This window comes from Macaca thibetana, chromosome 16 (genome assembly GCF_024542745.1).
Source record: "Macaca thibetana thibetana isolate TM-01 chromosome 16, ASM2454274v1, whole genome shotgun sequence".
Classification (NCBI taxonomy): domain Eukaryota; kingdom Metazoa; phylum Chordata; class Mammalia; order Primates; family Cercopithecidae; genus Macaca; species Macaca thibetana.
The window spans coordinates 9240775-9267549 of NC_065593.1; the positions used below are offsets into that span (position 1 = coordinate 9240775).

Consider the following 26775-nt stretch of genomic DNA (forward strand, 5'->3'; position numbering starts at 1 on the left):
GATTTCTGTTCTTGATAAGATTATAGCCCAAAGGTCAGCATTTGGTTAGAGCAGCCTGAACTGATACAGATATTTTAAATGAAACCAAAATTTCAATAGAGTCCATAGGTAAGAAGGAAGAGTTTATATAATTGCGTTTGCTTGTTGCAAATTAAGTAGTTTTCTTATTAGTCTTTCTCAGTGTTGTTCTAAGGTAGAACTTTCATTTAGAATTATCACCTAGGTAGTTCTTGTCTGGTATGGTTTGGCTCTGTGTCCCCACCCAAATTTCATGTCGAATTGTAATCCCTACGTGTTGAAGGAGCGGCCTGGTGGGAGGTGACTGGGTCATGAGGGTGGTTTCTAATGCACAATCCCCCTAGTGCTGTCTCATGATAGAGTTCTCATGAGACCTGGTTGTTTAAAAGCGTCTGGCACCTTTCCCTTCGCTTTCTCTCTCCCCTGCTCCTGTATGACCTGCGTAGCTGTGAGGCAATTAAATCTCTCTTCTTCATAAATTACCCAGTCTCATGTAATTCTTTATAGTAGTGTGAGAATGGACTAATATACTGTCCCTCAAAAACTGAATTACTTTCAGCTCATTCACTTGTAATTTTTCTATTCAGTGAATAGAAAATTCCAAGTAAAACTATTTTCTACATACAAAAATACGTATAATATACGCACTATATACAGTACTACTGGACATACTACACCTTGCCTGAAAAGGGAGAAGCCGATGTGCCTTCATCAAAGAATTGACTGCAGGTAAGCTGGCTTCTCCTTTTCCAATTCTTAGTGCAGTTGCAGATAATAGTTGACTCCTATTATCTGTGGCCAAGAGATCCAGCTAAAACATTAAAGGGCTCTAGACACTTCACATAACTTCAAGGGAAATAATCAAGTCTGATTTGATTTTTAAGGTAAATAAATACATACTTTTTTTTTTTCCAGCAACTTAAAATCATAGTATCTGTGATTATAGTTCTTAATGAGGGGGGGAAGTCTCATTAAGTTTTCTTTCACTTCTAAATTTCTTATTGTTACACTACTGTGGCAAGGTTGAATCAGCATAAACATACCAATGTGATCCCCAAACTCCAGACATCAGAGCGGACATCATATCCTTGTCGTGATGCGCTTGGGTCTATTCTTTCAGGCTGGAACATAAAGACAAGCGTAAGTTATTAATTGCCTTACTCTCAAGGAATAAGCAAATGGAAGCAACAGCTGGGTAGATAGCCAAAATGCCAGTATATTCCTAGAGAAATCCATGTCTAGGGTCAGACTGGAAGTAATAGGAAGTCATCATTATCATAAAAACAACAACAAAAAACTTAACGGCTACTTCCATAAAGAGAACACCAAGCAATTCATTTAACTATTCCCCCCAAAGACTCAAAGGCATTTACAAAGCTGAAGCTGAGGGAAGAGGGAGAGAAAGGAAGAAAACTTGAAAACATAAACAATTACAAGGTCGCCAGGTGCGGTGGCTCGCACCTGTAATCCCAGCACTTTGGGAGGCCAAGGCAGGCGGATCATGAGGTCAGGAGATCGAGACCATCCTGGCTAACATGGTGAAACCCCGTCTCTACCAAAAATACAAAAAACTAGCTGGGGGTGGTGGCGGGCGCCTGTAGTCCCAGCTACTAGGGACGCTGAGGAAGGAGAATGGCGTGAACCCGGGAGGTGGAGCTTGCAGTGAGCTGATATCACGCCACTGCACTCCAGCCTAGACGACAGAGTGAGACTCCGTCTCAAAAAAAAAAATTAAAAAATAAAAAAAATGTAAAAAAAAAAAAAGAATTACAAGGTCACATTTGTGGCAATGAGTGACAAACAAACAAAAAAGACTGTCTTTGATTTTTAAAAGACTTTGTTCAGCAATGAGATCACTTGGACACAGGAAGGGGAACATCGCACATGGGGGCCTATTGTGGGGAGCGGGGAGGGTGGAGGGATAGCATTAGGAGATATACCTAATGTAAATGACAAGTTAATGGGTTCAGCACACCAACATGGCACATGTATACATATGTAACAAACCTGCACGTTGTGCACATGTACCCTGGAACTTAAAGTATAAAAAAAAAAAAAAAAAAGACTTTGTTCAGTGGATGAGGCCATACCACAATATATTTGAGACACAAAAGCAAAACAAGAGCTAAATTTATCACAATTATTCCACCCATACTTCACAATAAAGCTAAATTTATCACTACACATATGTGTAAAGATATTTGTCTGTTAGTCATTTGTAGCCAAATTAAAGCACTACCAAGACAGTAATATATTATCCTATCATATGTCCAGTAGAAATCATTTTTAGTAATTTCTGTGAAAGGAACAGCTTTACATTTCCTTGAAATTAGGGACCATCTAAATGATGTGTCAGGGACAGGGAAGAGAGAGAGAAGGTCTCGGTGGCACAGAGTTGACAATGGATCCTTCGCCAAGTCTGAGAGTAACTGCTATTGAAAGAAATGTCCACAGAAGCATAACAGTTGACTGTATTACATTCTCTGCCTGTGAGCACCAACTACTTTAAAGACTTCTGTATATTGCTTTGAGCATGAGTACTGTGCTGCATACAATTGACTGTAAGCTATTTACTTTTTTTGTTGTATATATATGTATTTGCCTGATAAGGTACACATTAAAATCCCAGATATTCAACCAAGAGAAAAAACACTACATCCAACAACATCAAAATTAACATTTTCCCCAAACTAGTATGGAACATTCCTTAATCCTGACCACATTCTGGAGCATAAAACATACCTTGTTTTAAAAGATGGAAAGCATGCAAGGCATGTTCTCAGATCACAAAAAAAATAAATTAGAAATCAGTAGCAGGAAGATATCTGCGAAGTCCTCAAATATTTGGAGACTTAACAACACACCTCTAAATGACATATGAATCAAAAAAGTCTCAAGAAATAGTTAAAAAATTGAAGTAAATGAAAATGAAACTACAACTTATCAAAATTTGTGGGATATAGCAGAAGTAGTGCTCAGAAGAAAATTTATAATGTAAAATGAATACATTAGAAGAGAAGACATCTCAAATCAAAGCTACTTTATAGCTTAAAGAATTAGAACAAAAGAACAAATGAAACCCAAAGCAAGCAGGAGGAAGAATGTAAGAAAAAGTAAAGTGAAGACAAGTAAAACAGGAATGAAAAACAATAGAGAAAAGTCAAGAAAACCAAAACAGTACTTTGGAAAGATCAATAAAATTGACACAACTTTGGCTAGACTGACCCACAGAAAAAGATTCCAGTTACTAAAATCAGAATGAAAGAGGTGACATTACTACTGTTCTTACAGAAATAGATGAAATAGAAGTATTTTGTGAAAATGAAAACCTACCAAAAAGAATATCAAAGTGTGAATAACCTTTAAACCATGTTACTTAATGAATGTTATTAAAAACCTGCCCAGAAAGAAAAGTCCACACCCAGATGGGCTCACTGGTGAACTCTTTTCAAATATGCGAGAAGTAACACTAGTCTTACACAAAATTTTTTTTCAAAAAAGTGAGAGAGGGTATGCTTCCCAACTCATTTCATGAGGCCAGCATAACCATTTTTGAAAACCTGACGAAGTCATTACAAGATAATAGCCCTTGTACACAAAGACACAAAAGTAACAAAATAGGAGCAAATCTAATCCAGCAACATACAAAGAGGTAATGTATCATAACCAAGTAGAGTTTATCTCAAGAATACGATACTAGCTTAATACTTGAAAATCAATGCAACACACCATTATTTATAGAATGGAGGAAAATAATGTGATCATCTCAATAAATGTAGAATCAGCATCTGACAAAATTTAAAACCCACTAATAACAACAGGAGTAACAACATACTAAGAGAAGAAAACATCTTCATTTCCATAAAGGGCATCTAAAATAAGCAAGAGTTAACATCATACTTACTGGTGAAACATAGAACACTTTCTTTTTAATTAATATTAGGCGTAAGGCAAATATGTTAACTATCATTATTACTATTCAGCATTATATTGGAGGACCCAGCCAGTAGAGAAAGGCAAGGGGGAAAACAAGCATTACCTTTATTCACAGACACGGAAAATTCCTACTGAAACTAATAGTAAAACTAAACTAGCAAGGTCACAGGATCCAATGTTAACACACGCAAAGCAGCTGTATTTCTATATAATAATAGCAACATATTGGAAAATATTTTTAATTCCATTCCCAATAACAGTATTCTAAGGCAAAAAGAAATCGGACACAGGTCTCAATCAATTTAAAAGTTTATTTTGCCAAGGACAATGGACATGCCTGAGAGGGAAGTTTGTGCCTCTCTCCAAATATGATTTTGAGGGCTTCAATATTTAAAGGGGAAAAGCAGGCAGCATGGGGAAGAGGGAGGGTGTAGTCACATTACTGAATCCGTATGTTGCAAGAGAAAAGGAGCAAGGACGGGAATAGTCGATTATGTATTTCTCTCATCCTTAGTAAGTCAGCACTTAAATAAGATAAGGTGAACAGAGTAACTACCTGTGGAGATATTTAACACTTTATCTGTAGCTATCTGCTTAAGAACAAAAAGAAAGGCAGTTTTTTTTTTTTTTACATCACTCAGCTTTCAGCTGAATTTTTTGTTTTGGCATAGTAAATCGGGGTCCCAAGTTTTTATTTTCCTTTCACAGTATCACAAACCATGAATTCCTTAGAAATAAATGTAAAAGGTCTTCAAAAGCTGCACACTGAAAACTACAAAACATTGCTGAGAGATGGCAAGAAGACCTAAACGAATAGAGGAACATACCAGTTTCTATTCTGCAACTGTTTTAACTGCTTTAAAAAAAGGCATGTCTGTAAACATTACAAATAGTAACCATTATGTGCTTTGCAATGTTATGCAATAAAAAGCACTCCTCTTACATGAAGAATGCATGTCTAAAAATAGTTGTAGTCTGAATCTAATCATGAGGGAACAATCAGATATTATAAGAATGCGAGACTTTCTGAAAACACTTCCAAAACCACCAATGTCACAGAAAACAAAAAGAATGATCAAGCTCAGTATATATTAAAATAAAGAATGTAACAACTAAAATCAATGTGGAATCTTAACGTGACCCTGGATTGACAGCTAAAAAATAGTTTTTTGACATATGGGAAATCTGAGTATGAACTATGTATTAGATAATATGGAATGAGTATTCCTCATCCAAAATCCTCATCCAAAATGCCTGGAACCTGAGTGTTTCGATTTCGGATTTTTTCAAATGCTGGAATATTTGCATGTACATAATATCTTGGGGATGGGATCCAAGTCTAAATGTGAAATTTATCTTTCATATACACCTATATATATAGCCCGGAGGTAATTTTATACTGTATTTTAAATAAATTTGTGCATGAAACAAAGTTTGTGTACACTGAACCACCAAAAAGCAAAAGTGTCACTATCTCAGCCACCCAGGTAGACAATCTGTGGTTGCTGGGCATCACCATCATTCCGGACTCGGAATTTACATGCTATTAATAGGAAATCATTATGTTACACTTGTTCATACATAAATACTTAACAGGAAAAAATACGATGTATCATTAATACAGTGAAAAACAATGAGTTCTGGGGAACTAAGCAGCACAGCAGCATCGCCAGAATACCCGCGTCAGCTGTTAAACAGCAGCAACAACAAACAGCCGCAGGCTTTCGGCCTCCAACAACGATGCTGTGTTTTGATTAAAAGGCTACTGGACACTGTATTTTATTTTTTTTTTAGGTGAGAAGAAACATCAGAGGCATCTGAGGGGCCAGAAGTAGGTCCTTTAGTAATGAGGAGGCATTCTGCTAGATGGCTTTGTAAATGTTTCCTCCCAAGTCATCTAACACATTAACAATGGTTTTTGTCTTAGAAGTCTCTCTTCAACTTTATAAACTGACACGATTTCCTGTTGTGTTATGAATGCATACTGCTCTAATCCTTTAATAAAGCCCATTACACATTTTCATCAAGAGCATTTTTTTGGGAGGGGTGGATGAGGGAGCTTGTTTCCATTTATTTTTATTTTTAGTTTTTAGTTTCTTTCCTTTTTATTTATATATGTTTTTTGAGATAAAATCTTGCTCTGTTGCCCAGGCTGGAGTGTAGTGGCACAATCTCAGCTCACTGCAACTTCTGCCTCCCAGCTTTGAGCAATTCTCATGCCTCAGCCTCCTGAGTAGCTGGGATTACAGGCGTGTGCCACTGTGCCTGGCTAATTTTTGTGTTTTTAGTAGTGATGGGGTTTCACATGTTGGCCAGGCTGGTCTTGAATTCCTGGCTTCAAGTGATCCACCTACCTTGGCTTCCCAAAGTGCTGGGATTACAAGCATGCACCACCGCACCCGGCCTAATTTTTATTCTTTTTTAATTTTTATTTTAGGCCCAGGATTACACATGCAGGTTTGTTATACAGGTAAACTCATGCCACAGGGGTTTGTTGTACAGATTATTTGGTCACCCAGTTACTAAGCCTAGTACCCAACAGTTATTTTTTCTGATCCTCTCCCAACTCCCACACTCAAGTAGGCCCCACTGTCTGTTTTGCTGCTCTTTGTGTCCATGTGTTCTCATCATTTAGCTCCCACTTACGAGAACATGTGGTATTTGGTTCTATTCCTGCATTAGTTTGCTAAGTATCCTTAGATATTAATGGATCGCCTACAGCTCCATCCATGTTACCACAAAGGACATGCTCTCATTCTTTTTTATGGCTGCAGAGTATTCCACAGTATATATGTACCACATTTTCTTTATCCAGTCTTCCACTGATGGGCATTTAGGTTGATTCCATGTCTTTGCTATTGTGAATAGCACTGCAATGAACATATGTGTGTGTGTGTCTTTATGACAGAATGACTTCTATTCCTTTTGTTAAATACCCAATTTCAGTAATGGAACCGCTGGGTTGAATGACAATTCTGTTTTTAGCTTTTTGAGGAATCACCACACTGCTTTCCACAATGGTTTAATTAATTTACATTTCCACCAACAGTATATAAGTACTCGCTTTTCTCCATAACCTCACCAGCATCTGCTGTTTCGACTTTTTTTTAACAGCCATTCTGACTGGTGTGAGACATGTCTCATTGTGGTTTTGATTTGCATTTCTCTAATGATCACTGACATTGTGTTTTTCATATGCTTGTTGGATGCATGCATGTCTTCTTTTGAAAAGTGTCTGTTCGTGTCCTTCACTCACTTTTTAATGAGGTTGTTTTCTTTCTTATAAATTTAAGTTCATTATAGATGCGGGATATTGGAACTTTGTGAGATGCATAGTTTGTATGTATTTCCTTCCACTCTGTAGGTTGTCCGTTTACTCTGTTGACAGTTTCTTTTGATATGCAGAATGTGTGCTCTTTCTATGGGCATTTCTTCCTCGGTGTTAACGTCATCTTCATCATCACTTGATTCAGAACCATTTCAGCTATTTCATCATTGGTCAATAAATGAAAAACTGAAGCTTCATTATTTGGTAATAAAAATATTACCTTGATATCCACTTCTTTCAGTTTACTGACAGACTCGAAAGATGTATTTTTTGCATATAAAAGGAGGTCAGATATCATTTTTTTCTCACTTTAATATATGGAATCCATCCCAAGTCACTACCTTGTTCTTCTTCATCATCACCACCACCACCACCACTGAATAGTCACAGGCCAAAGGTTATGCCAAGCATGCACAACTGCGTCTTACGTCACTGATGGCCAAGTCCTGGCAACAGCATATGAGACATCCTTCATGCTAAATGCCTTCTGCAAACCTCCCACACCCACACCTCTGTTCACTGCTGCTAGCATGATGTTCAAGAAAGTGTTTTTATATTTACCCTTCACTGATATAAGGATATCCTGGTCACACGGCTGAATTAATGAAGTCACATTTGGGTGAAAGTACATGGCATAAACATTGTTTTTTATGAGAATTTCGGTTGCAGTATAAGGAGAACAGTTGTCAATGGATAACAAAATCTTTCAGTCTTCTTTCAGTCCAGCTTCCCTGCAATAAGCATAAGGCACCGGTACAAAACATTTATGAAACCAATCAGAAAAGGTATCCCGAGTGATCCAGGCCTTTTGATTAGCATAATAATGCACTGGTAAGACATTCACTTCTTGCAAACAGGAAGGATGCAAGCTTTTGCCTCCTACAGATTTATACCTATACGTGCCTACTGCATTAACACATCCCGTTACAGTTTTTCTGCCCTTGGCATCCTTAAATCCTGCAGGGGCTGTCTCAACAGCTGTAGTGTCTTTCTGGGGCAATCATGCCAAAACAGTGGTATTTCCTCAGCATTATACCTGTTCTGATGTTGAATTTTCATCATCACTATCCCAGGCGAACTCATCAATGAAGTTCACTGCTTCATGATCGGCAGATGCTTTATCACCAGAAATCTTTAAAAAGTGAATGCTATATTTTTTCTTAAATTTCTGTAACCAGCCTGTTGAATCTTCATGGTTCCCTTCAGTTTTCAGTTCATCATGGTAGATGCTCATTTCATGACGAGCATACTATCAAGTGGAATGTGTTCCCTGCGAGTCTGACAGATTCATTCTTTCAATTCATTATCAAGATCTTCATTTTCAGCTATAGGTGGTGTTTTTCTATTTGTCGGTAACTTTTGTTCATCACTTTCAGCACAGAACTTCAGTAGTTTCTCCTTCTGTTTCTTCAGGTCATATATGGTGGTCATACCAATACCGCACTTTACTGTAAGACATTTCGCACTTACACCATTGTCCAATTTCTCTAACAGCTTGACTTTCTGTGCTATAAAAATAAACACTTCCCCTTTAACAAACTGCTGTCTTTCTAGGGGTATCTGCAGGCCGCTTTGACATTTTCAACATTATCTTTAAGCTACTGAGCAAAAAATGAGCAAACAAACAAAAAATATACAATGAGTAATGCAGGTAGGTCTTGACCCCATGTGGGGTATAGTGTGGAATCTGTCATTAGCACATCTGACCTGCATACATGCCATTTTATTACCCTTTGTAGGCATGCTTATGTGGGGAAAATCTGGGCATGTGTGGAAAAGATATATTGCAGCTAAAGCAGGTACAAGGGTCTTTTATACCTTGGGAACACTGAATAAACAAGGTGTGGTGCACCTGCATTTTGAATGTGACCCATCGCATAAGGTCAGCTGAATTTTCAACTTGGGTCATACTGGTGCTGGTAACATTTCATATTGTGGAGCATTTCGGGTTTTGAATTTTTGGAATGGGGATACTCAAAGATGACATTCTTGTTTGTTTTTTTAGGTGTGGTAAAGATATTGTGGTTATGTAGAAGAATGGTCTTTTTCTTGGGAGATATGCACTGAAGTGTTTAGAATAAAATGCATGACATAACTTACTTTCAGGTGGTTTGGCACATCCATACCCACATACAGAAATTGTCTCGTGCTGCAAAACAACATTTTGGTCAACGACAGACCACATATACAAAGGTTGTCCCATAAGGTTATAATGGAGCTGAAAAGTTCCTATCTCCTAATGACACCATAGCCCTCATAACATACAGCGACACATTACTCACACTTGTGGTGATGCTGTTTTACACAAACCTATTGCACTGCTAGTCATTTAAAAGTATAGCACATACAATTATGCACAATACACTATACTTGATGTCCTTCTACTTATTAAAAAAAAAGTTAACTATCAAACAGCCTCTGGCAGGTCTTTCAAGGAGGTATTATGAAGAAGGCATTGGTAACAAAGGAGATGACAGCTCCCTGCATGTTACTGCCCCCGAGGACCTTCCAGTGGGGCAAGATGTAGATGTAGAAGACAGTGATATTAACGATCCTGCCCATCTATAGGCCTAGAATGATGTCTTAGTTTTTAACAAAAAAGTTTAAGAAGAAAAAATAAGTGAACAGAATAGCCTTATGGAATAAAGATATAAAGAAAGAAAATATTTTTGTATGGCTGTAAGTGTGTGTTTTAAGCTAAGTGTTAATACAAAAAAAGTTTTAAAAATGTTAATTGAAAAGTATATAAAGTAAAAAAGTTACAGTACACTCAGGTTAACTTATTACTGAAGAAAAAATGTTTTATAAATGTGTAGCCTAAGTGTACAGTGTTTATAAAGTCTACAGTAGTGTCCTAGGCCTGCAAATTCACTTACCACTCACTGACTGACTCATCCAGAGCAACTTCTAGTCCTGTAAGCTCCATTCATGAAAAGTGCCTTCTCTCAGTGAACCATTATTTATTCTTCATATCATATTTTTTTAGATTTGAATAATTTATTCTAACAAAAGTATAAAGTATGGAAAATCAGTGTATTTGAATCATTTCAGAGAGGATAGCAAGTTTCACACTAGAAGATTTCAGATTTTAGCACCTTTGAAAAGAAATATTCAGAGTGACAAGTGGCAACGCAGGCTGCAGGTGACCTACAGGGATGCTCATCTGAGTTTAGTGCACAGTTCATGTAACAGTGCAGTCATTTGTTTTTTTCTCTACATTTTGAGAGTGCCACAAAACAGAATTAAAAAGAATGGAAAAGAGTTCACTGAATTCATAGCTGGTGTTAGAAGATGAACTACCGGAGGAAGGTCACAGGCTGGACTAGGAGGTCCAATACCCAGTTCAAAGGCACTGACGATGCAGTACATGGTTTTATTCTCCCATCGCATGGTGCAGCTCCTGTCAGCAGAGCTGTCCCAGAAGCAGGAACTTGCCGTGTGTAATCCAGCTGCGTTCTTTTGCATAATTACACAGGTCACAACATATTTCAGTGGTTTTCCCAGCTTGGTGAGTTGGCTTGAAGTTTGTTCTACTACATTTGTGGTCCACTGATTCACTTTGCTGTGTTGATAAGCGTTACCACCAATTGCGCTTTCTATAGCCTCTTTTACAATCTGCTCAACTCATCAACGACAAAAGCAGTCTCCTCGGCAGCCTGGTAGTCTTCCATCTTTCCTCTGGAGTGTTGCCTCTACCTCCTTTTTGCCATATTTTGACCTATCTTTTCTATATTTAGATACACAAATAGTTACTGTTGTGCTATAACTACCTTCAGTATTTAGTAGAGTAACATGCTGTATAGGCTTGCAGACTAGAAGCAATAGGCTATACCATATAGCCTATGTGTGTAGTAGGCTATACCATCTAGGTTTGTGTATGTACACTCTATGATTTTGCACAACAAAATCGCCTAACGACACACTTCTCAGAACATATTCCCATGGTTAAGCAACATAAGACTGTGTACCTATATGAGGGCATGGTGTTGGGAAAATGTTTACAGGAAATCCATTTATGGGAAAATTTATGTGTAAACTCTACATTTTATTTATTTTTTTATGTTGCACAATCCAATGAGTAATCCTAAGTCCTGTAGACTAAAGACAATTATAAATCTCAAATAAAATGATATACCTCCAACATGTTTTGTCAATATTTGAAGAAAAGTTAAACCACTTGAAGGCTTTTAAAATTAACATTAAGTTCTTGTCTATCTAAATAGGCTTTAAAAGATGAGAATGGACAGAAGAATTTCGTTTGGTCCAGTAAAGATTAGAGGCGAAGAGTTTATCAGCCTTTGTGTTCCACAGATGAAGGTCAGCAGGAAAACAGAAGTCTTACATCTCCTGGGCCTGCAAAGCATATCTCTGCACAAGAATGAAGAAAGTCTGTTTTAAAGAAAGTCTGTGTCTTTCTTTAAAAGCTGAATTCAAAGTATTCTACTTTATCTGGGCTTCAATTGCATTTTCAAAGCCTGCTTCCATCAAATATAATTCTTAGTGTCACACAACAAAAACATTTAGTCACTGTTAGTATTGAGACAAGCCCTAAAACTGTAGATAACAATTTCAGTTCATTCTCAGGGTATCCTTAATAAATATGTAAATCACATTTCCCAATGCTCCATGTCTAATTATTTTTATTTCCTGCCTTTGAAACTATTATGCCATTTGTCCCTAGTTATCACGATAACAAATGATCTTCCAAACTGAGTCAAGAAATCTGCCCAGCCAGTCAACATCCACAAAACCGAAAGTTTAAAAGAAGGTCTTACCACACAGGTTAGGTGTCTACCCACACACACACACACACACACACACACACACACACACACACACACACACTCCTTTTACATGTTCATCTGAAGAAAAAGTGATATGGGAAGATATAACAAAACCAAGAGGACTGAAAAATGCAGTAAGTTGAAATTTGTAGTAGCACTAAGCCTATCCATTCACAAACAATATATCACAAACAATATAGAACACCTATGATATCTAGCCTGTGACTCTTACTTTTTTATTGTTTATAGCACTAGGTTTGAAAACATATATATCAAGGAGGAAACAAAGAAAAAGAAAAATTTTATTCAATTCTAAGCTTATCTTTAGTTGAAAAGAGTCTACAAAGATGGAAAGAAATGCTGCTGGCAGGAAGGCCTCAAGAAACAACCATAAAACCTTATGTGTCGCATTTTTTGTTGCTGTTGTTGAGATGGAGTCTCGTTCTGTCACCCAGGCTGGAGTGCAGAGGCGCAATATCGGTTCACTGCAAGCTCTGCCCTGCGGGTTTACGCCATTCTCCTGCCTCAGCCTCCCGAGTAGCTGGGACTACAGGCGCCCATCACCATGCCTGGCTAATTTTGTTTTGTATGTTTAGTAGAGACAGGGTTTCACCATGTTAGCCAGGATGGTCTCGATCTCCTGACCTTGTGATCCTCCTGCCTGGGCCTCCCAAAGTGCTGGGATGACAGGTGTGAGCCACCGCGCCTGTCTTGTGTCACATTTGTCCCCAAAGAACCATGGCAACATTAAAGAAAGACATCAACACCTTGGGAAATGTCTGAAACACAGACACTAAATTCTTATTCAAATATAGATCAAAATAAAGGCTGTAAGAACACTGTATGCAAATATACTGGGGTAAGATGAGTGTGATATCTATGGATGGATAGTGTACATCTGTCTCTTTGCAGAAAAAGAGGCTCCAGGTTGCAAAATACTGAAGGCCTCGACTTCTGCATTTGTTGGTGTGCTTCATCTACCCCTAAAACAGGGACTGACAATATTCAAAACATACAGCTTCAGACTCTGTAATACATAGTGAATTCTGCTATGAACCCAAGGCTTCCCATTTGTCTCACTAAGGGATAGTAGGAACTTTCTGAGAAGTTACCATCTGCTTAATGAGTTGAATTGAATATAATGAACAAACAATAATCAGAAGACCACAACTGCTAAATACCAAATAAGAGAAATAAAGCAAGACAGTGAAAACAGGAGCTGACTGGGATAATTTAGCAAAGTTTCATGGAGATGCTAGGACCTGAGCATGGGCCTAAGGGTAAGGGAAATATTCTAGCAGTTTCATGGTAAAATCGCATGACTAATGGTCAGCACAAAAGAACATAGGTTCTCTGTGCAATGACTATCAAACAAGAAGGCCTGGACTTAACACTTACTGCCATGTATGGCCTACAGCCAGCATCTCTTGTCTTGGCAATAGAGTCCACAAGCTGTCCACTGATGCCGAAGTCACAGAGTTTAATATTTCCACTTCTGTCCAGAAGAATATTGGAAGGTTTGATATCTGCAAGACATAGATATCATTCAGTATACAATTAGCTTCTTCCTAGGTTACATAAGGCCTCACTTTAAGCAAAAATATTGAAAAACCTTAGACAACGTAAGTGGTCAAGTCCTTAAATTCAGATATATAAGAAGTAAAGCATCTTCATTTATCACATACAATAATTACTCATGTTTTAAACAAGTAGCTTTAATAACTATAATTGTGTAAATGTAACAGCAAAAGTCATTTCACAAACATCTTATTAATCTATAAGATATAGACAGGGATTGATTTTTCTCTTAACATCTTCATATTTGTAAAACACAGAAAAAACAATGGTTTTCTTCTATTGAAAATGAGAAAGGAAAACAATTTTCTGAATGCCAGTGCTTAAAAACTGAATATCAAAAAAAATTTCACAAGAAATTTAGGCATTAGATTGTTTTCAAAAGGCTTAAAAATTCATTTATTTAGTTCAGATTCATTGCATAACAGTCAAAATATAAGGAATGTCAAATCCCTTTCTCACTGACAATCAAGTCACTACCAGTATGTGCCAACTAATTCTCTACCCATAGCTCAGTCCTTCATCCACGTCCTTGTCACTACCCTGGCTCAATGAATAAAAAATAAGGTTTTAAAATATAGGATGCAGAAAACATCTAAATGTGACTCAGAAGGTGATCCACAAAAAAATTCAGTAAAGATCTCTTACCATGATTGAAACAGCTGTGGGCCTATCAAAAATCCATTCCTAACCATCCATACTTTCTTTTCCTTTTTTTTGAGACAGTCTCACTCTTTTTTACCCAGGCTGGAGTGCAGTGGCGCAATCCCCACTCACTGCAACCTCCGCCTCCCAAGTTCTATCAATTCTCCTATTTCAGCCTCCTGAGTAGCTGGGATTACAGGTATGCGCCACCAGATCCGGCTAATTTTTGTATTTTTAGTAGAGATGAGGCTTCACCATGTTGGCTAGGCTGGTCTCAAACTTCTGACCTCAAGTCATCCAGTTGCCTTGGTCTCCAAAGTGCTGGGATTACAGGTGTGAGCCACCACGCCCAGCCCCATCCATATCTTCTAACAGAACCTGTGTTTTATTGAGGTATCTCTTCTTATCAACAGCCACACCTCCAAATCCTGGCTGTTGGCTGGTATAAGTTTTATAAGGGTAGTCTCATGCTTCTTGATAGTAGCTGGTTTAAGGGCATGAGGCACTTCTAGTGAATGAGCCAAGAAAAGGTATTAGAGATGTGGGAAAAGTTTCCATATTCCCCACAAAGCTGCACAGCATGAGAGCACCTCTTCTTCAAGAGGCAGTCACATCTAGACATGACAGTGGGAACTGCTCTAGTTGTTACTACCCTGAGGACAGAGTTAACACATGAAGGAGGACAGAAGCAAAAAGAGCAAGCATGACCCCTAGTCATATTGTGCTTTCAGCCACCCCATCTTTGGATTTATTATGACAGATAATGAATTTCCTTGAAGTTTAACGAGAGTGATCAGAATTTTCTATTACTTGTAATCAAAAGCACTGACTCCAACAAAAAAGCTAACTGATCCTAACTGATAAAAGACAGCTATAAACTCATCACTTTATTTAGTAAGAGAAAAACAAAAGTTACTTCTGAAGATTTTTTATTTTATTCAACTACTTCCCAGGCAGTACCTTGGTGCTTTACTGCGGTCACTAAGTATCCCTAAGGTAACTAACAAATGTCTCAAAGGTGCTACTCTCACAATTATAAAACACAGCTAACGAAGAAGGGAAAAAAATCAAGACAAGAAGAACAACTACAAGAGAAACAAAGAATTTTGTCTAGGGACCTAACTCTACATAATTTTAGGCCAAAAGAAAAAATGATATTATTTCTAACAAGCATTAAGCCAAACAAAATTAAATAAAATATACTGATGTTCAAGGTTCACTAATTTCAGTGGTCTAGTGTCAACCACAAACAAAATAACTTAAAAAAATGGCCCAATTACTAATTTCTTTAACCACCAGAAATTGTCTCCCAGAATTAGAAATTTTTCACTTCTCTTGATTTTGACCTTTTACTTTTCTTCCTATTTACTGTCAGGCTAAATCACACACTGCCACGTACTGTCTTAGGTTTTTCCATTACAAATTTGCTGAGGGGTACTGACCCAGTGTGTTTCCTCAAAGCCAGCACCTCACTACCCTGAGTCTAGCACGGTAATAAGAAAAGCAAGCATTTCATCTATTTGCTGGATTAAATTCGGGATTCCCACAGGGTTACTACTTTTCTAGGTTTGGCCTTCAACTACATCAAATGTTTCATTTGAATATGCATCTAATAAGGGCAAGATCACTGTTTACACAAATACAACATGCTTTAGAGAAATTTCAACTTATAATACCAATTAAAAGATTTGTCTCAATTTAGAAACATCCTCTAATGTGAAGAAGAAACAACAGACAGGGATAGCGTGCCTTTAAAATGCTTGACAGTACTATCCCTCAGATTCTTCTCTGAATGTCCACAGGACCACTTCGATGCCCTATTTGTATGCAGAAAAACATTAATTATCTATCAGGCAAATGCATAATTATTTTTCAACTAATAGTAATAACAATGTGCAGCAAAATCTATTTTAGTTTCTAAGTCCAACATACTAAGACAGACTGAAATTTATTGAATCCTAAAGAAAAAAATAGTAATAATATGAGCTTTAGAGTACATAAATCATTTTTTGCTAAAAATATGAATATTTTAGGAAAGTTTATACAGTGACACTGTAATTTTCAGTAACTGTTCATCAATTAAGAGAAAAAAGTTAATTTCTATTAAGCAAATACCAATCCATACCCACCTCTGTGAATAATTTTCAAGTTTTCTTTTAAGTGGTTTAGTGCTTTCACAGTCTAGGGAGAAAAGAAGAGATGAAATAAGCACCTTGTTTCTTTTTATTCAAACAGCATAATAGTTGAAAACAAGTAATATCCCATGTAGTCCTTTGCATACACTTTAAGCTTAATATTTCAATATTCTGTCATTTCTTGTTATCCAAAGATACTGAATAATTTCAGATCTAAAAGCTTAGTTGTCTTTATATGCTGTTCCCTGATGGCTAAAACAAACCAACCAACCAACCAACCAACCAACCCACCCACCCAGTAACTTAGACTTATAATTTAATAATTCATTTAAAATTTTATCTTTTTTTGTATCTCCAACCTAAAATTTCCTTGTATTTTTTTTTTCCTTTTTGTTTTGAGACTGGGTCTCGCTCCCACCACTGCCTCCCAAGTAGCTGGGACTACAGATGCATGCCTGGCTAACTTTTTAAATTTTTAGTAGAGACACGGTTCTAGCTATGTTGCCCAGGCTGATCTCAAATTCCTGGGCTCAAGCAATCCTTCTGCCTCAGCCTCTCAAACTACTGGGATTACAGGCATGAACCATTGTGCCTGGCCTCTAACATGTTCAAAAATAAAAACAGGACAACAACGATCACTGAGTTGGTTCCATTTCAACTAAGAGTAATAACTTGCAGCAAAATCGATTTCAATTTCTAAGTCCAATAGTACATAAAAAGTTTTCTAAATTCTCAGTTCCTCACAATTATCCACCCTCATTGGGTGCTAAGCCTTCAAGGTGATTTTTGAAGAGCTAGCGTAACTCTGTTCACCACTGTGGGAATTTATCCTGTTGCCTGGTCACTGATCATGATCAGAATATTACACATTTATTCAGGAAGGGAAGGAAGAGAGACACAACCTCAAACTAAAGGAGAACTAAACAACAGGCCAACCATTTGCTGTAAGATTAAGTCTTTGCTGATGTCAAGCTGCTAGGTACGAGAAATGTAGAACACATAAATTTGTTGTGAATAGCTATGCTTGTGTGTTTGCTGGTTTATTAATTAGCAAGAAAAGACTAAACACAAAATAATTTTACATGTGTGCTTAGTATATATAAAATGATCACCAAGTCTTGACTAACGCAAATATGGAATAAATCATTTTCTATGGTATATATTCTTTATATTGCAATATATAAAATAATTTTCTGTTTTCTAATTTCATGGTCATCCTGTCATAGAGTGGTTAAGAGCAGGGTTCTGGGATCAGGCTGCCTGGATTTAAATCATTTGCCACTTCTAACTGCATACACTTCAAAGCACATTAATTATTTCATCTGTCTATGCTTCAGATTATCATCCATAAAGATGGGGTAACACTATTTACCACAGAGAATTGCTATGAAGATTAAATGTCACAAACAGTTTGATGCAAATAAGCATTTAATAACCATTAGCTATTGTCATTTTTCTATTATTATAATTATTACGAATAGTAACAAGTTTCAAGATAACACTGGTTTAATATATTGGAGAGAGATGGCTAAACTAATCATTGTAAAATTTCATATACCCAGCTAAATAATGAATAAGTTCTAGTCTAAGTTAGCTTCATTTTATACAATTATTTTCATAAAATTTAAAAATAAAATGATTTTCATAAAATCTTTTTATGAAATTATTTGAAAGGGTATATATATCTTGGTGAACTACATTGGAGGGGTAGTATGCAGGTAAGGAAGAGCTGGGAAATTACATGCAACCGAAGTATCTATTTTACAACTTCCTGTATGATTTAGTTTATATATCAACTAACCTAAAACATGCCATTAGCTCAGATTCTCAGGAGTTTCTAAGAATCTTATGAATTTTGCTCTATGAAAGTAAATTATCTTTTTCCTTTAGGAAAAAAATGTACATACATTTGCCGACTTAAAGATTCAGAGCAAGAAACAAAGTGATCAACCAATTTACTTTCAGAACTATAAACACATATGTAAAAAAGTACCTATTTTCTTTTTTGGTCCTCTGGTGAAAGTGAATTAACCAAATTTAGTAGTAACACTGGTCCCTGAAACTGCTAGTCAAAATTTTAGATAGTTTAGACTGAATAACCAAAATCTTAAATCATAGTAAACATACTTTGTCCAAGGGCTTCAATTATGGGGCTTCAAGGAGACGGCTGTGATTCTGATTAATTTCGGGATAACTGTGCTAATATAGCCTATTTAAAAATAGTTAAAGCAACAGGAAAAAATGAACAGAAAATTGCTTTTTCTAGTTTTATTTACAGAACAGTCTGTTATGATTCATTGAGATTCAAAGGGAAAGAACATTGGCAGTATTTATCGAGACCATTATGACTACTATTGTGCTAACTACCCCACAGAAGTAACTTTGTCTCTGGTTATTCACTATGAATTATTTTCAGGAAGGTACTGTGAGTGACATTCAAATATGTGTATTCAAAACTCCAGCAGCATCTCTATATAACTATATACACAATGAATAATTTAAAGACTAGGTACTTACTGCTAAAGTGATTTTGCCTAAAATTTCTTCTGGAATAACATCATCTAATACACTATATACATATTTGTAAAACTTATCAAACGAGGTAGACATGAGTTCCATACAGATCCAACAGTCACCCTATAAAATAACAAATATCTGTTATTCTTACATATCTTAAATATCACCTTGCCTTTACTTAAAATGTAAATATTAAGAAAGGAGCAATCTTATTCTTGTTTATTTCAAATCTCAAACTAGTAATAATATTTGTTTTCTTATTAAAGCCTTCAACAGATTTAAATACAAACAATGTAGTTAAAGCCAATTTTCCCCACTCTTTAATTGTATGGGCAGGGACAGGCTTACACAGAAAACTTCTGTGCTTTTATAAAAATTTCAAATTTTGCCAAAATAGAAAAAAAAATAGGAAATATGTAGAAAACCATTCATTCTTACTAACAATGAAAATAGATGACAGTAATCTTAAGAGACTACATAAACTTCTTAAATTAGCCACAAAAGACAAAAATACATAAAGTAAATCCCATGCCTCAAGACCCTGTTCAAATGCCACCTTCTCAGCAAGGCCTACTTTAAGTAATGTAAAGCGCAAGTCATCCCACCAGGCACTCCCCCATCCTGCTCTGTTCTGTAAAGTCATCATCATGCTCTAATGTAAAGTGTAATTTACTTATTTATTATGTTTGTCATATATATTCCCCACTAGAATGTAACCTCTGCCAGAGCAAAGACTCAATAAATACTTGTTAAATGACTGGACGCCGGCTATAATTAAACTGAATCATTCAAACATTTCTTGCATTATAGATTGTTTTAAACCAATTTGACAGCAATTTGACAATAAAACAGAAATAACTGTGTTGATACCATTTTACAGAATCATCCTATGTCTGGGAATGTAACTGAAACAAATGCTCCATAAATTACACTAAGAAAAAACAAAACTAGAAATCGATGAACTATCTCACAAAAGGGAATACTACAACATTAAAGAGATTATCTAAAATCAATATTTCTGAAAATGAATACAGTTCATGAGAGAGATGCGTGAGTCATGAAAAAATAAAAAATAAAAGCAGATACCATGATTATAATAAAAGTACAGGACACACAGATGAACAAGAACTACAAAGTACCTTACAAAAATGAAAATACTATCAAAATGATTTTTAAAAATTACCTTAAACAGTTCTGTATGTTGTTGCTTATTTATAAATACAGCAAAGATTTTCTACCCACTAATCTCGTATCCTTCAAATATACAATGATTATATAATCAATTCTATCCTTGGATTATATAGGAGATTAATGCCTGTTAAAAGTAAAATTACTTGCCCAGAATAATACACTTACCCATGAATAGAATCCAGTGTCCCTAATGTTTTTCTTTTATCAATGTTTACAATGCACTCTTACAACAGGACCACTTTCTAGAACATTCACATAGCTAGCTACATGGCTATACATAATATGTTTTTGTAAAGCATATTGGACATAGTAAACTTTTACTGATTATTTCTGCATTTAAGTCTTTCTTCTCTGTAAACCTCTTTTTCTTTAGAGAGACCAGTGAGAATGGCTATCGTGAAAGATCAAGTAACACCCTCCACCCAAAATAGACATAGCTTTATTTTAGAGACACTATCTAAGTAGGTTTACTAAAAATTTTTATTAGAGACATATAGCACATTTACCTCATCCACTTATAAAAACAGTAGAAAGAACGAACCTCAATAATACAGCAAAGTGAAAACAACAACAACAATAAAAAAAATGACATTAGGAGTCTGAAACGCCTGACATTATCCAAGCTCTCCTACTTTCTACTTTTATAAGCTTGGGTCTCCTCACGTCCTCATCTATGAAATGAGACTGCCCCACCATCCTCAGAGGACTGTGATAAAGGGCAAATGAGTTAACATATGCAAAGCACAAACTAAAGTGCCTGGCAGGTGGTAAAAACTATAGTTACCAAATGGAAGGGAGAAGGAAGGGAAATACGGGCAAACAAAAGAGAAAGATGGGCATGGGAGTGGGAGAATAAAGGTAAGAAGTAAAGTCAGAACTGAAGATGAGAAGTGGGGACAGAAAAGAGCAATGAGCTCGAGAGAGAGAGACATCTTTGTAATTTTTAAGGAACATAACCTAATGTAACCTTCTTACCTCTCTGACAGTTCCTTTTGGGCATACAGAGAACAAGACAATGGTAATGAGCTGAATTTAAAAAATGAAATGCCCTGAGCTGTCTGAAAAAGTAGTGACAGCAGCATGAACTGTCATGCTCAAGCAGAAAACAGGATGACCACAGGTCTGAAATGCAGAAGTTAATAAATGTGGGTTTATTGGGGGAAAAAAGCTAGAGAATGATGAAAAACTCAACTACTAAGGTAACATAAGGGTTCCTAAAGATTCATTTATAACCAATAACATATACCAATAATAACTAATTAGAAAATAAATTTAAAAAGATATCATTCTCAATAAAAATATAAACTAAGTCACCAGGAAATATATCTAATAAAATAGGCAGAACCTTTATGAAAACAAATATAAAATGTTACTAAAGGACATAACAACAACCTGAACAAATGGAGTGGCAGACCATGATTACAAATGTGAAGACTCAAGATGAGAAGCATGTCAAATTCTCCCAAATTAATCTAAGAATTCAGTTAAATTCTAATCAAAATTTTCAAGGACCTGAACAAACTGACCCTAAAGCTTATATTAAAGTAGAGCCAAGAATAACTAAGATAATTTTAAAGAAGAGATACTGACCTACTACACAAAGACTTTTTATGAAGCAGTCAGAAATAAAAGGTAAATATACCAAAGAAACAGATGCAAAAGTTCATGCACATACAAAAATCTGATATATGACAAAAGTTAAAGCAAATCATAGTAAAAGAATGTATTATTCAATGAATGCCGCTGGGACAACTTACCTTCCATATAGAAAAAAATTAAATTCTGACATCAAATCATTCACAAATATATATACAAAAACTCCCAAATGGATTTTGCAAAAAAGCAAAAGTTTTTTTTTTCTAAGAGTTCTCCATGACTTTTATGTCGGAAAAAAATTTTTCCCAAGAACACACATAAAAACAACAAATCACAAAGGATAAGACCTGTTAAATTTAACCCCATTATAATGAATACTTCTGTATAAACAAGGAGAACATACCAAAAGTTTAAAAATGAGAGACAAAAGCATCTATTTGGATGTAAAGAAACAAAAGATCAGTATCCTGAATAATAAACAGTTATGCTAAATTAATTAGGGAAAGATAAAACTTAGTAGAATTATATCAAAGGCAATTAAAAAAAAAAAAAGCCTAAATATATGTAAAAAATTCTGAACCTCACCAATCAAGGAAATGCAATTTTAAAAGTGAGATACCACTTCAAACTGCCAAAAATTAAACGTTTATTATCAAATGTTAGTACAGACCAGGTAAAAGATCTGTGACAGTAAATGCTGATGGCATACTCAATAAACATTCCCCCTTTCCTCTGCACAATATACCTAGCTAAAATCTACATTTCCTGGTCTTTAAATGTAAAGAAAGGCAGCCACAGAGGTATCAACACAAAATCATTGGTTCATGACTCCAGGAAAATCCTTTTCGTTCTTCCCTTTTTCTTCCCCCTTCGTGTGGACACGATAGCTGAACTCTAGGAGCCAACGTGGACCAAGAGGTAACCATAACAACTGAAACCATAAGCTACTAACAGTCAGGAATGACTGATACCAAATACAATTCTCAATACAGAAACTTTGGTGGAAATGTAAGTCAGTACTCCAGCTGGAGATATGGGTATCATTAAATTTAGCAATTGTATTTCCAGGGACATACGCTGAATAATCTGTAACCTAAGTTGTCAAGGAGACATGCAAAACAATTCTTCATTTTTGTGCTGTTTATAATTGTAAAAAATTAGAAGCAATCTATGTTAGGATTATTTCTAAAAATAAAACAAAATAGGGTGTATTTAATCATTAGAATACTACATAGTTAAAATAAATTAAATCTATATATTATGAATCTATATTTACATAAATCTTGAAAACTATGTTGAATAAAACTGTTGAATAAAATGTATAATAGAGAATGCATTTAGCATTCCATTTACTTAAACTGTGAAAATACAGAAAGCAATATTATGTAAAATGTAGGGGAAAATGCCCATATGGATGACCTAAACCAACAAGCAAGTTAAAGGAAACACTCAGAGTAGTGATGAGATTTGGAAAGGGAAATGTGATGAGGGCTTTAAGTGCATTTATAATATTTAAAGACATATAAAGAATAAATATGCCAATATAGGATTTGGGTAGCTATTCCTCCTCTGTAATTTAGTCTATGTTTAAAATATTTCACAGTTTAAAAAGAACATGGACCACCTTAACAAACAAAGAAAAAAAAAGGAAATCAAGCAAAAATAAGTAAAAGAAAGTAAGAAACCACAATCAGAATGAATCCCCCCATCAAAAAATAATAATAGTAATAGAAAAGCAATACAGAAAATCATGTAACTGAGGCTGGACGCAATGGTTCATGCCTGTAATTCCAGTGCTTTAGGGGGCCAAGGTGGGAGAAAGGCTTGAGGCCAGGAGTTTGAGTCTAGCCTGATCAACAAAGTGAGACCCCACCTCCACAAAAAAAAAAAAAATTAATTAATTAGCAGGGTGGTGGTAGTGCATGCCTGTAGTCCCAGCTACTCAGGAGACTGATGTGGGAAGATCCCTTGAGCCCAGGAGTTCAAGGTTGGGTTGAGCTAGGATGAGGCCACTGCACCACTCCAGCCTGGGCCACAGAGCAAGACCTTGACTTTAAAAAAAAAAGATAAGAAAAGAAAATCATTTAACTGAGAGCTAGCTGGTTCATCGAGATGGTCAATAAAATTGATAAACCTCTAGCTGGACTAATTGGGAAGAAAAAAAGAAGACATAAATTATCGGTATCAGAAACAAGTGGCAGGGAGGGAGGGACAGGGAAGACAGAAGTAACACACTACAGACTCTACCAATATTAAAATAATAAAAAAGAAATATTATGAATAATTTTATTCCAATAAATTTGATAATTTAGATGAAAGGGATAAATTTCTTCAAAGAAACAAATACCAAAGATCACTCAACAAGAAATATGTAACTTGAATATAACTCTATCTTTGAAAGAAACTGGATATTCAGTCAAAAATATTCTCACAGACATTGCTAAGTTCAAGTGGCTTCACTGGTAAATTCCATCAAATATTTACAAAAAAAAAATACCAATTAAATATAAATTCTCCCAAAAAACTCAGGAAGAGGAAATATTTCCCAACTCATTCTACGAGGCTAGCATTACACTGATACAAGTCAGACAAAAATAAGAAAACTATACATCAATGTCTCTCACAGATATAAAAATTTTAAATGAATTTTAGCAAATTAGCGAAATGTTAGTAATTTAGCAAATTGAATCCAATGACAGATTAAAAAAGAGAATACGTCATAACGCCAACTGAATTTCTCCCAGAAATAAAAGCTATGCTTAATATCAGAAATCAATCCATATAACTTACCATTATTAAAACAACCAACAAACCATACATCTCAAAAACATCTCAAGGATCTGGAAAAAGAATCTGACAAAAGTCTAACATCCATTCCTGACAAAATCTCTCAGCATACTATGAGTAAAAGGAGACTTCTTTAACTTGATTTAAAAAAAAATTATGAAAACCCCACAGCTAATATCATATTTAATGATGAAAACATGACTGCTTTCTCTCTAGGATCAGAAAAAAACACAAGGATGTCTACTCTCACCGTACCTATTCAACAGCATACTGAAGGTTCTAGCCAGTGCAATGAGGCAAGACAAAAATAAATAAAGGAACTAACTGGGGAAGAAAGAAGTAACTCTCTATTCACAGACAAAATGATGATCTATGTAGTAAATCTGAAGGGAGCTAAAAAAGCAACTGGAATTTGAGTTTCGCAAGGCTGTTGCACACAAGATCAATATAAAAAATCAAACGATATTTGTGCATATTAGTCACAAGAGAAAATTAAGAATATATATTACAGCATTACAAATAAACACTTAAAGGCAACTCTAGTAAAAAGATGAAAGACATACAGTAAAAACCATAAAATATTGCTGAGAAAAATTAAAGAAGATGTAAAATAATAAAGTGAGATGCCACAGAAAAGGGTCAATAGACTTAATATTGTTAAGATATCAATGCTCCCCCAGTAGACCTACAAATTTAGCAAAATCCCAATCAAAAATCCCAGCAGGTGGTTTTTTTTTTTTTTTTGCTGGTTTTTTTCAGGTCTTTTTTGGTAGAAATCGACAAGAAGATTCTAAAATCCACATGAAAATAGAAAGGATATGAAAGAGCTGAAACAACTTTTCAAAGAACAAAGTTTAAGGACCAACACTCTCAAATCTGAAGACTTTCTACAAAGCTGGAGCAGTCGAAGGCCATGTGAGATTAGTGCAAAGACAGACAAACAACAGATCAACAGAACAGAGCAGTCCAGAAATAGACCCACATCTATATGGACAACTGATATCTGATAAAGGTGCAAAGGATATCCACATGCAAAAAAAACCCCATCACTATATAACTCTCGATATATATAAAAACTAACTCCAAATGGGTAAGCATAAATGTGATACCTAAAACTATAAAACTGCTAGGAGAAAACATAAGAAATAATCTTAAGTGAGCTTGAGTTAGACAAGAGCTCTTACATACAACATAAAAAGTACAATAGATAAATTTAAAAATTGGCCCATATCAAAAATTTTAATGGCCCACATTAAAAACTTTTGCTCTCCAAAAACACTGTTAAGAATATATATATATATATATAAAGATAAGCACAGACAGGAGGCAGTATCTGCAAATCATAGGTCTGATAATAAACTTGTATTCAAAATATATTTTTAAAAACCTCCCAAAACTGAATAACAAAAAAACCCAATTTAAATAAAAATGTACAACAGGTTTTAACAGGATCTTCATCAAAGAAGATATACAGTTGGTAAATAAGCACATGAAAAGACATTCAACACTGTTAGTCATCAGAAACATGCAAATTAAAAATACAAAGAGTTTACACCATACATTTACTAGAATGGCTAAAGATTAACAGGACAGATCATACTAAGTGCCGGAAAAGACATGGAAGAAACAGAACTCTCAAAAACTACTGATGGAAGCACAAAATGGTACAACTACCTTAGAAAAAAGTTTGTCCATTTTTTAAAAAGTTAAACATACACCTGCAATATGATCCAGCCATTCCACCCCCATGTAATTACCCCAAGAAAATAAAAGCTTATGTCTATACAAACAATTGTACATAAATGCTCAAAGCAACTTTATTTGTAATAGACAAAAACTGAAAACAATCCAAAAGGCCATCAACAGGTAAATGAGTAACAAACTGATATGTCTGCATAATGGAACATTACATATAGTACTCGGCAATAAAAAGAAATAAACTACTGATAAATGCAAGATAATTATACTGAATGAAAGACGACAAACTGAAAAAGAGAAGTACATACTGTAAGATCCCATTTATATAAAAATCTAGAAAATACAAATTAATCTATAAAGGCATAAAGCAGGTCAGTGGTTATCTGAGGATGGGGACAGCAGAGAGGTGGCAGGCATTACCTACGTGGTATAAGGAAACTTGTGAGTCATGGGTACATTCATTACCTTGATTTTGGTGATAATTCTACAGGCGTATATGTTTGTTCAAACATATCAAACTATACACTTTACATATGGGAAGTTTATCAGATGTCAATTTTACCTC

The 26775-nt window shown here is 35.5% G+C and overlaps 1 protein-coding gene and 1 pseudogene across 2 annotated transcripts in view; both read right to left on the bottom strand.

Moving 5' to 3' along the window:
• The window catches only part of MAP2K4 (mitogen-activated protein kinase kinase 4), a 121765-nt gene that overhangs the window by 16195 nt on the left and 78795 nt on the right, over positions 1 to 26775 (bottom strand). For both annotated transcript variants that reach the window (XM_050765000.1, XM_050764999.1), the window contains 4 exons: positions 18939 to 19058; positions 16416 to 16467; positions 13465 to 13592; positions 1062 to 1139 (listed from right to left, as the gene is read on the bottom strand). In XM_050765000.1, coding sequence (XP_050620957.1) covers positions 1062 to 1139; positions 13465 to 13592; positions 16416 to 16467; positions 18939 to 19058 — 378 coding nt within the window. The remainder of the gene's footprint in view (positions 1 to 1061; positions 1140 to 13464; positions 13593 to 16415; positions 16468 to 18938; positions 19059 to 26775) is intronic.
• On the bottom strand, positions 1146 to 13457 carry LOC126939575 (dynein light chain Tctex-type 1-like; annotated as a pseudogene).